The sequence below is a fragment of the Achroia grisella genome, unplaced genomic scaffold (assembly GCF_030625045.1).
Source record: "Achroia grisella isolate CSIRO2021 unplaced genomic scaffold, CSIRO_AGI_Agris_v1 utg660, whole genome shotgun sequence".
NCBI lineage: Eukaryota > Metazoa > Arthropoda > Insecta > Lepidoptera > Pyralidae > Achroia > Achroia grisella.
The window spans coordinates 8,111,141-8,122,447 of record NW_026712984.1 but is presented as its reverse complement, the minus strand read 5'-3'; the positions used below and the strand labels follow the sequence as shown (position 1 = coordinate 8,122,447).

The 11,307-nt window shown below is 36.6% G+C and overlaps 2 protein-coding genes across 2 annotated transcripts; one reads left to right on the top strand and one right to left on the bottom strand.

Moving 5' to 3' along the window:
• The first annotated feature begins 213 nt into the window (after nt 1–213).
• Nucleotides 214–1,121, top strand: LOC131849746 (uncharacterized). Its single transcript, XM_059199862.1, has 2 exons — nt 214–442; nt 952–1,121. Exons 1-2 carry the CDS (start codon nt 253–255, stop codon nt 1,074–1,076), a joined length of 315 nt encoding a protein of 104 aa, XP_059055845.1. The 5' UTR covers nt 214–252; the 3' UTR covers nt 1,077–1,121.
• Nucleotides 1,122–2,017: 896 nt separating this feature from the next.
• Nucleotides 2,018–10,804, bottom strand: LOC131849747 (nucleolar protein 9). Its single transcript, XM_059199863.1, has 7 exons — nt 10,524–10,804; nt 8,977–9,862; nt 7,284–7,437; nt 6,930–7,058; nt 5,452–5,616; nt 3,539–3,694; nt 2,018–2,252 (listed from the first exon to the last, which is right to left on the bottom strand). The coding sequence occupies exons 1-7, from the start codon at nt 10,717–10,719 to the stop codon at nt 2,019–2,021; spliced, it is 1,920 nt and encodes a 639-aa protein (XP_059055846.1). The 5' UTR covers nt 10,720–10,804; the 3' UTR covers nt 2,018.
• Between the last annotated feature and the right edge of the window lie 503 nt (nt 10,805–11,307).

Here is an 11,307-nt window from a genome sequence, read left to right as displayed (position 1 = left end):
TGCACTTGTGACAAATGAGGTTAAATTATTAACTAGTATAGGCCACGGCGGGCTGTAACAAAACATATTTAGTGAAATCGATTCACGGCGTTGTATTTTTTTTATTGTTTTTTTTTGGGCTATTGTCAGGTGCATGGACCTGTAGCACTACGACCTACATAGATCTATTGTGCTCGCCCTTTTTCAACGTTCGCTACCTAGACTCATCAAAGACAAGAATTGAAGGATATTCTTAGGAGCGATACATATTTAATGAAATCGTTCTGTGAATTCCAGATTTGGTTGCTGGCAATACTGGTGGTGGCGTGGGTAGGGTCTGCATCCCCTATAAACCCCAAACGGCGTCTCATCAATCGGCCCACAGTGGACATATACCCTAAACACAGACAAAGACGTGCGCCACAGGATGTCAAGGGCGGAAATCGAATTGGAGTGAAAGGCGGTGAGTGCATCAAGATTATATGTATATAGAGATGTAGACTGTACTGACCTCAGTCTCACCTGCCTATTTCAGCTGAAGAGCTGTGAAACTGTGTTTCAGTTGTAGTGTGGCGATTAGGCAATGAAATTACAAGATAAGACGCATTACATAGTTCTAAGGATTTATTCTTCCTCTTGAATCACTCTATCTATAGCTAAAAATTACATTAAAATCTGTTGCGTAGTTCAGAAAATCTAAGCGACTAGAGTTTTTTTTGGCTGCAGCTGACCTTTACAACTTCACCGGATGATAGGGGGCGAGTGCAGATGGCACTCCAAACCAAAGGAAGGACTTATGGAGCGGCTGAAGGCCAACTCCTGCCTGACGGATAGGACTTTAGTCTGAGGGCACCACTAGGGGTTGGAACCTCGGCTCAGGCCGTCGTAATTTCGATCCCCGTTTGAATTGGACTGGGAATCGATCGAAGGAAACGACTTCATTTTATACTATGTAAATATTTTTGATTGCAGATCGTACGCCACCTACCCTGCACCCCAGGAAAGGAGAGTATGTATGCGGGGATAGAATGTGTAAACTCAAGCCAGGAGAGATACCTAAAAACTGTAACGGTGTCTGCCAGTTTAGGATAGCTTAGTAAATATATAAGATATCTAAGGAAAATATATTTTATTTTAATAATAATGAGTCTATACTTGTTATATTTCTGTCAACACTTGAGACCCTTCCATTAGTACCTCTCCACATAACATAGATATAAGTATAGTCTGTTATTATGGGAATAGGTATAAAAATTTACAATGATATAAAGCATATACTGGAATTACCCTTAAATAAATTCAAAACATCTGTTAAATCATATTTACTGAGCAAAGCCTATTACTCACTAAACGATTACTTGAATGGCGAGCGTGCATGACAATAGTTGTTCACGCACGGGATTTTCATTTAATTTTAGACATAGACACCTAAATATACATTGTAAATAAACTGGCTTTTAAAATCTAGACATATAAATAAAATTGGAGTGTGTGTTTGTAATATTGAAATTTTCCCATTTCCCATTCTCATTTCTTCTGCGCCTGTTTGAACATGTCGAGGCCGAGTTTGTTCGCCAGCAGTCGTCTGTACTGCGAGCCGTTCAGTAGACTACTCTTTTCGGATATCTCCAACATGATCTTAACTTTCTGCTTATTGGGATATATAAAAAATGTATATAATCTATATATATTATTATATAAAATTCTTGCGATACTCTTCCGAAACAGCTTAAACGGTTTTGATGTAATTGTTTATATATAGCTAGTAGGTCTGAGAACAGATTACAATTATTTTTTACCACTAACCAGCCCAAAAATGTTTCATGTATTATTTGGACCAACTGAATATTGAAGGGTAGGACTTCGCAGCTAGGTGGAGCGACGATATACGTAGGGTTGCAGGCAACGATTGAACAAGAAGGGCTGAAGATTGGGCCCAGTAGCATGCCTTGGGAGAGACCCATGTCCAGCAGTGGATTGCAGTGGACTGATGATGTATTATAGTATTGTTATAGATTAAAAAACAAAATGACTTATAATCATTTATTGTCAGATTTCAAATGCGTTTGTTCCCATTTCTTCTGCGCCTGTTTGAACGTGTCGAGGCCAAGTTTGGTCGCCAGCAGTCGTCCGTACTGCGAGCCGTTCAGTAGACTGCTCTTGTCGGATATCTCGAGCATGATCTTGATTTTCTGCTCGTTGGTTGCTGAGTTGAAGACTTCCTCGAATGCTCGAGAGCCGTACTGGGAGAGCGCTAGCTTTTGGTAGAATCCCTGGAAGGAAGAACAAGCTCTGCTTACCTTGAGACTATATGAATTATCTAGAATAATATAATATAATTACTAGAGAGACAAAAAAAAATATAATTCACTAGCTGTTATCTACGACTTCGTCCGTGTGGAAATATTATAAACTAGCAGACTCGGCCACGCATTGCTGTGTCTAAGGTTCTTGAATAAAATAATATTGCGACTATAAATTGAGATGTAAGCTATCCTATCTTTCAAGTTGGATTAAATTGCACACAATGTGCAAATCAAATTTGCAATCGGTTCAGTAGTTTAGGAGTCCATCGCGGACAAACAACGTGACACATAATTTCTATATATAAAGCTAAGATTTTAAAAGTAAAAGTAGGCTAAGTTACTCCTTATAACATCAGATATCTGCGAGTGAAAGTTGCAAGAAAATCGGTTCAACGGTTTCAGAGATTAGGCAGAACAAACAGACACATTTTTTTAACTATAATTTTATTTTGGTTGTCTTATATATAAAATTCTCGTGTCACAATGTTAGTTACCATACTCCTCCGAAACTGTTTGACCGATTTTTTTGAAATTTTATATACATATTCAGTAGGTCTGAGAATTGAACTAATATCTATTTTCCATACCCCAAATGATAAGGGTTATCCACCCCAAATATTATTTTTTATTTTTTGGAAAAGTATTTTATTTTTCTTTTTATAATGTCTGCCACATTCAATAATGGTTCTTAATAGCGATTTTAATTTATATCAGTCATCTAGTACCCATAACACAAGCTCTAGTTAGCTTGGGACTAGATGACGCTGTTTTATTAATATTATTATTATTATCATTACATAGTATAAAATAAAGTCGCTGTCGCTGTCTGTCCGTCCCTATGTATGCTTAAATCTTTAAAACTATGCAACGGATTTTGAAGCGGTTTTTTTTAATAGATACAGTGATTCAAAAGGAAGGTTTATATGTATAATACATGTACATCTGAGCGAAGCCGTGGCCAATAGCTAGTTATTATTATAATGTAAGTCGAAGTGGCAGTGGGCTGGTCATATCTGTCGCTGAACCGATGCTCGCTCGAGTAGGCGTGTTCTAGAGTGGAGACCGCGAATTGGCAAACGTAGTGTAGGACGCCCCGCAGTTATAAGCGACGACATACGCAGGGTTGCGGGTAGTAACTGAATGAGAAGGGCTGAAGATCGTGCCCAGTGGGGTGCCTTGGGAGAGGCCTATGTCCAGCAGTGGACTGCAGTGGACTGATGGTGATAATATATAGGTAAGATTGGGGACCTTACCTTCAGTTTCCACACGAGCTTGTCTCTAGACTTGACTCCGACACACTGGCTCTTGCAGAAGGCATCGGCCACATGACAACCCTTGGCGTCCGTGAAGATGACCAGCAACTGCTCAGGAGTCAGCTCCAGCAGACTCGTCACCAGTTTTGCCGGTCGCTGGAAAAATATAGAAATTTACATATATACATACAATCAAACATATTTTTTTTTATTTATATATTCGCTTCAGCTATTATTATATTTGTATAAATTAAATTCCATGCGGGCGAAGTCGCGGGTGCAGCTAGTATATATATAATTGAAGTGTCCGTAATTTCTAATTAACAGCTTTTTTGTTTAAAAAATAAGTTTTTTTTGTTTTGATATTAATTTTAAAACATAATTTGTTCTGGCTCTAAAATGGCTGATCCGCTTTTGAAAGGACTTTCACTCGCAGATAGCTAATGTTATAAGGAGTAACGTAGGCTATTTTTATATTAGAAAGTTGAAGTTTAGTTGTAGAAAAGTTTTTTTCAGACTACTCTAATGCTGTTAGCCGCAGCTGGCCTTTACAGCTTTATCGGGCGATAGGGGGCGAGTGCAGATGGCACTCCAAACTAAAGGAAGGACTTATGGAGCGGCTGAAGGACAACTCCCGCCTGATGTACACGACTTCAGTTTGAACCTCGGCTCAGGCCGTCGTAATTTCGATCCCCGTTTGAATTGGACGGGGGATCGATCTTAGGAAGCGACTTCATTTTATATTATGTAAATATTTTTGATTGCAGGTCGTACGCCACCTACCCTGCACCCCAGGAAAGGAGAGCATGTATGCGGGGACAGAATGTGTAATATAAATACCTATGAATTGTAAATACAACTTGATTTAAAAAAAAAGTAATTCAATTGAGTTTCTTGCCAGTTCTTCTCAATTGGATCTATATACCGAACTGGACGGTAGGGAAAAAAAATTATAATGTAAAAACTTGACGTTCATAAGCGGCTAAAATGTCCTACATGAATAAATGATTTTAGAATTTTGTAAACTGAAGCTAGGGGAGATACCGAAAAACTGTAACGGTGTCTGTCAGTATAGGATAGCTTAATAAATATATAATACTAGCTGCCCCGCGCGACTTCGTCTGCATCACACTTATCATTATATATCGCCCAATTTATATAATATATTTTTAAATTATAGCATATATGATATTTTAGGGGCTGTTCAAGTATTACGTAAGCAGATTTATCACAATTATTTACCCCTCATCCCCCGTTGTCAGCAAAAGTAAGCAAAGCTCTTACCCCTCCCCCCATGCTTACGTAAACATTTCTCAATTAATGTATTGTTTTTTTAACAAAGACAATGTGAGGGTTGCCATTCGTGTAAAAAAGTAAATTACGACCGATGACGTAATCATCATACAGACTCCCCCACCCCCATGTCATCCAAAATAAGTAAAGAAAAGACCCCCCGTCCCCCCTATAGTGCTTACGTAATACTTGAACAGCCCCTTACCTCCTTAAGGGTAAAATTTTTACAAATTTTGAATGTCATATTTATTCATATTTAATCATCAGCCTCAAAAATAAGTTTCAAGCTTTTAGCTTCAAAAATGATGATTCTTCCATACAATCTTTCATCCCCACTTTCAACCCCTTACAACCCTTTCTTCGCATTCAAAAGTAGCCTATGTCCTTTCTCAGGGTCCAGACTATGTGTACTAAATTTCATTTAAATCGAGTAGTTTTGACGTGAAAGCGAGACAGACAGACAGACAGAGTTACTTTCGCATTTATAATATTAGTAAGGATATGTAAGGAAAATATATTTTATTTTAATAAAATCCAGTAATCGAACCCGCGGCCATCGGTAGTAAAGCTATGTGCACAACCGCTAGACCACTGAGGTCGTGGATAGTAATTTTAAATACCTGGTACTCGAGTATACACTGCAGTATGACAGATCCGTGCACGTTTATGAAGTACTGCTGATCCAGTTTGTCCAGGTCTACGCGAGCACCCGGCAGTAACCTCAGACATAACACTGCTAAGTACTTCTGCTGTGCCTCATCAGCAACCAGTGCTGACTCCAGACTCTGGAATGTTAGGATATGAGCTCCCATTAAAATTATGTTATGATATTAATAATCTCAGGACAATTCACACAGCTCCATCTAGACCAAGTTAGGCTAGCTCTAGCTTGTGTTATGGGTACTAGATGACTGATACAATTACAGTTTTTTTTTGTAAATACATACATAATATACATAGAAAACAGCGAGGGGGAAAGGGGATTGTTAGAAATGGGGTAGTAAAAACTGATGATCATATTGCTAGCAATGTAACATGTCAGGACCTCCACGCGATTCCCCCTGGAAACCATCGTGATAAATTCTTCGTGAACTTATCACGATGGGCTAACTGACCTGACCTCATCTTATCATCCTCCACTGGTGCCCCGCCAGCGTAAACCGTTAGCGCAGGCGGGTGCACCATTCCATTATCATCTATAAAAAAATAACATTTATTAAAGCACCCAGACCACTACAAACAATCATACTCATGAATACAAATGTTTGTACCGTGCGAGGAATTGAACCCGCGACCATCGAAAGTAACGCGATATTGTATTTACAAAAAAAAACATTTAAGTGTATCTATTAGTTGTCTAGTACCTATAACACAAGCTCTGCTTAGATTGGAACTAGATGGCGCTGTGTGAGTTGTCCTTAGACAAACGTGCATGGCAATAGTTGTTCATGCACGGAATTTGCATTTAATGTTAGCCAGTTTGTACTTACGTAGATGATCTACGTAAGTGCCAGTTCTTACTTGAATCTGTATACTGAACTAGACGGTAGGGAAAAATATTAATACAGAAAAATTTATGTTCATAAGCCACTAAAATGATGATTTGATAATTGATGATTTGATGATGGATGATTTGATGGTTGAGGATTTGATGATTGATTATTTGATGATTTGATGGTTGATGATTTGATGTTTGATTATTGATTACCTGATGATTTGATGATTGATAAATTGATGGTTGATGATTTGATGATGGATCATTATGAATGATTACTTGAGGATTTGATTATTGATGATTATTGGTAATTTGATGTTTGATGATTGATTACCTGATGCTTTGATGATTGATGATTTGATGGTTGACTATTTGATGGTTGATGACTAGATGGTTGACGATTTGATGATTGACGATTTGATGATGGATCATTATGAATGATTACTTGAGAATTTGATTATTGATGATTTGATGATATATGATTTGATAATCGATGATTTGTTGCTGGATTACTTGATGATTGATGATTTGATTATTGATGATCTTACTATTATTAATTACATAAAAATATAATTGTAAAGTATATTTTAATACAATACTAACGTTTATGAACTGCATTTGTTTGGCTTTAATCCTCAGGCAGGCTTTAGCGAGCGCGACCAGTACACCAGTGTTGCCACTCGCCAGTATCGCGCTGAACTTGCTGGACAACTCCTCAAACATTGGCTCGAACTGAAATAGGCATTTATATTACTTTTTACTAATATTATAAATTAGTATTATTTATTTAAAGATAAATATGCATACATATATAAACTTCTGTAAACATTTACGCATGTCGTGGCAACCAGTAATTAAGTCAACACTATATACCTGAACTTTTTGCAAGTGATAATAATTATAAACTCATGTTGGTCGCTCAAATAAATAAATGCAATAAATTTAAAAGCAACATACCTCTTCCTTTATCTGACAATTATCTATGAGCCGTTGAACGGTGAAATTAAGCATAGACACAGTGGAGAGCTGACCGAGCCGGTTGATAAAGCAGCGTGCATATATTTGTGTGTACATCTTCTTTTTAGCAACGAATAACGCTGCCTCCAGCAATCTGAAAGGAAATCGTATCATATCGTAGTCATCTAAATATATATAAATCAAAGGTGACTGACATAGTGATCTATCAACGCACAGCCCAAACCACTGGACGGATCGGTCTGAAATTTGGTATGCAGGTAGATGTTATGACGTAGGCATCCGCTAAGAAAGGATTTTGATAAATTCTACCCCCAAGAGGATAAAATAGGGGATGAAAGTTTGTCAATTTTAAACCGATGGGGCTGAACGCTACTATGACGAGGCATCCTCTAAGAAAGGATTTAGAGAAATTCAAAACGCGAGCGATTATAAGCTATATAATATATAATATAATAATAATCACAGGACAATTCTTACAGCACCAACTAGACCCAAGTTAACCTAGCTAAAGCTTGTGTTATGGGTACTAGACAACTGATACAAATACATAGATATTTTTTTTCGTAAATACATTCATATTATACATAGAAAACACCCAGACTGATACAATCATACTCATGAATACAAATGTTTGTGCGGTGCGAGGAATCGAACCCGCGACCATCGGACGTAAAGCGGTGTGCGAGACCGCTAGACCACAGAGGTCGTTACTCATGTAATAAATCTGAATATTTTTAACTAATTGGAATTGCTTAACATTTTAAATAGATAATTTTTTTTTCTTTTATATACCATATGCTGGTGGTCACTCTATTCTCCCAAATTTGAATTTTAAATGAAATAGTATTATTGTAAATATGTACAACATTTAAAAAAAATACGAGCTGAGTTTCTTGTCAGTTCTTCTCATCTCAGAATCATTCCGAACTGACGGTGGATTTGACATATCGTAAGAGTCTGTAATAGACCTATATGAATAAGGATATTTTGAATTTGAATTTGAAGAATTATTAAAAAAAAACTGCAGTGACAGTGTCACCAGCATCTGCGAGAGTTGCTATCACAGCGGCTTACGGCGAGAACAGTCGAGTAAAATTTATTAGATGGAAAACGTAGATGTTTCCAATTAATTTTCTGACCTACTACTGATCGTCCTACTACTTTCTGACCGACTAATAGACCTACATGAATAAAGTTATTTTGAATTTGAAGATAAGGCACATCCAGTGAGGTGTCACCAATTATTTTTTTCAGATGCTGGCTAGGCGGGCCCTTTTTTGTGTAGACGGACAGTTATTCGTATTCAGTCACTTCAAAGCTGACTGGTTCTTATGGCCGGCTAACCTGTTTTTTCCAGACTTTCTGTATTTCCTCTTTGACATTTGCCATTTCTAGATATGTATGTACTTTTATATTCTTACTAGTTGTACAGGCGACTTCGACTGCGTGGAATTTAACTTTATATTTCTAAAATAAAAGTAGCCTAAGTTACTGCTTATTACATCGGCTACCTGCCAATAAAAGTCCCGTCAAAATCGGTTCAGCCATTACAGAGCTTAGCCGGAACAAACAGACAGACAGACAAAAATCGTAAAAAAAATGTTTATTTCAATATTACAAACATACACTCCAATTTTATTTATATGTATACATGTGGAATAATAATACTTACCTTACCGCTGATTGGTTGTTAAATACTGGTGGTAAGCTAACAGCTACAATAGCATCTGTTCTCGCTTCATCCTTATCATCATCAATTTTCTGCTCATCACTACCAATTCTCTCCTTATCATCACCAATTTTCTCCTCACCATCACCAGTTGGCGCCCAGTCCTCGGGAGCAAAGCTCTCATTCAACAACTTCTTTATCAACTCTTTAGTAACACTCTTATCTACATTCTTAATTGCATATAGCAACACTTGTAATAATGCTGATGTTAGGTTTTCATAAGGTAGATCTTTAAACTGTGGCCATGAAGACAATCTGTGGGCAAACTCTTTTACTAAATCCTTAAATTCATCGGTTACATTCTTATACTGCATTTCAGTTTGATGGGGTGGTATACCCTTATCTGTTTGGACAGCATCTTTAAAAAGGTTAACTTTAGGCTTCTCGCCTGGTAATAGAGTAATTCCACTTAGACATTTCAATGCACTCCTCAATATATGATTGGCATATGCATCCCAAACAAAGTCTTCGAGATTATTAAGTGCATATTTACATATTTTTAATGTGAATTCGTAACAATTTTCTATATGGTCTTCGCTGTAACCAGTTTCTTTCTTCTTTTTCTTCTTCGGTTCTTCCTCACTGTTGTTTTGTAAATGTTCAGTTGCTCTGCTGCATGATACACGAAGCATAGTCTCTATGACGTGACTTGAGAAGTTATCAGAACAGAGTTTACGAAGTTCCGGTGATAGTATTTCAATGAATCGTTCCAGGTCTTCAGCAGAGGCGTATGGCAGGAGGATCTCAATAACTCTGCAACCAAGCTGATTGCCGACGATATTCAATTCTTCACCTTTGGTACGTTCAAGCACATTGTTAACTAGTGATGCTGGAAATTAATAAGTAAAGATTCAGAAAAAAATCATGTAGGACATTATAGCTGCTTATTTTTTTTTTCTCTTCCTATATATCTCTTCAGTCCCAGAATTATGAGCAGATTTTTTGGGTGTGGAATCTAAGAATGGAGTGTCCGCCCCAGCGGGAGGATCTACTCCTTAAGCATACTGCAAACATTACACAATTTCGTTTCTTTTTAGTCGCTTGGGGTAAAGTATTTGTAGTAATTGAGCAGCCAGTTGATTTGGGTGGTTACATAGTCACTTTTTATATTTTTCTTTACAATTGGAGGAGGATCTCCTCCTTTACTGTCAGTATGCCAAGTTCCTTGTGAATTTCATTGTTGGTTTTTTAGCTGCTTATGAACATCAATTTTTTTATATTATAATCCGCTCTGGATTTTTTTTTATTTTTTAGACCTCAAGTTTATTTTTTATGTGCCATTAAAAATACATACAATCCTAAATTTTCACCCTGCTATCACCAACCCCTATTTTTTAATAGCGATTTCAATTTATATGGCAAAACAACGTTTGGGTCAGCTAGTATATTGCTAAGTTATTGCCACTTTTATTTATGGTTGCTTGGTACTTTAAACAAAATATATTCTAAAAATTTCGTAAATGAAATAACATAAACATTATGTTACTTACCTCTTTCCACATCATCTTCAATTCCTTGCTTCATAGCTTCCAATATACCGACAAAGTACTGATAAAGTTCCTCAGACATTCTAGTTCCGCGCCCCATTTGGCCCTTTTTCGCGTATTTCTTCGCATTAGCCAGAAAATTCTTACGTTTCTTTTTCACTCTCTTGTTAGGAGGATTATTATTTGTCTCTACACTCATTCTTAATAACAACTATTCTGTTCCGGTAGTTAAAAATACAACAATAACAATAAACAGGTGGTAGGTTACAATTTTGGAGGTTATGTTAGTGAATCGATTAGGGATGTGACAATTAATCGATTACGTAAAAAACTATTATCCGATAAAGAATAAAATAGAAAATCATTTGTTCAAATAAATTTAATTTAAACATTTTTGAACAGTCATAGTTATCGTTCTTCTAATCTAGCGCTCATTCGGAAAGCTCATCACAAGAAGAACAAGCAAGAAACTTGCGTGTTGCTCTTTTAAATAATCATTGTAACTTTATATTTTCATTACGAACCATGCGAATACAAACCACCAACTAGCACTAATTTAACACTAATAAAAATCATGGCAATAATTTATTTATCAGAATAATACCACTAACTATTAGGTTACCTTTAAACATTAAGTGGTGCGTCAGCATGTTTGCCATTCCAGTAACATAAAAATAATAAAAATGTATTAATAAATAGGTATGATTATTAACATCGATAATTGTTTTGATTAAATAATCGACTTATTACGACTTTTGATGTATTCGTACCTGGAATCGATAAAATA

Coding starts and splice junctions, on each gene's coding strand:
- LOC131849746 (XM_059199862.1), top strand. CDS start 253: ATGAAATCGTTCTGTGAATTCCAGATTTGGTTGCTGGCAATACTGGTG. Junction 443..951: donor TCGAATTGGAGTGAAAGGCG/GTGAGTGCATCA, acceptor TTTTGATTGCAG/ATCGTACGCCACCTACCCTG.
- LOC131849747 (XM_059199863.1), bottom strand. CDS start 10,719: ATGAGTGTAGAGACAAATAATAATCCTCCTAACAAGAGAGTGAAAAAG. Junction 5,617..6,929: donor AACAAATGCAGTTCATAAAC/GTTAGTATTGTA, acceptor CTAACATTCCAG/AGTCTGGAGTCAGCACTGGT. Junction 2,253..3,538: donor AGCTCGTGTGGAAACTGAAG/GTAAGGTCCCCA, acceptor TCTTCCTTCCAG/GGATTCTACCAAAAGCTAGC.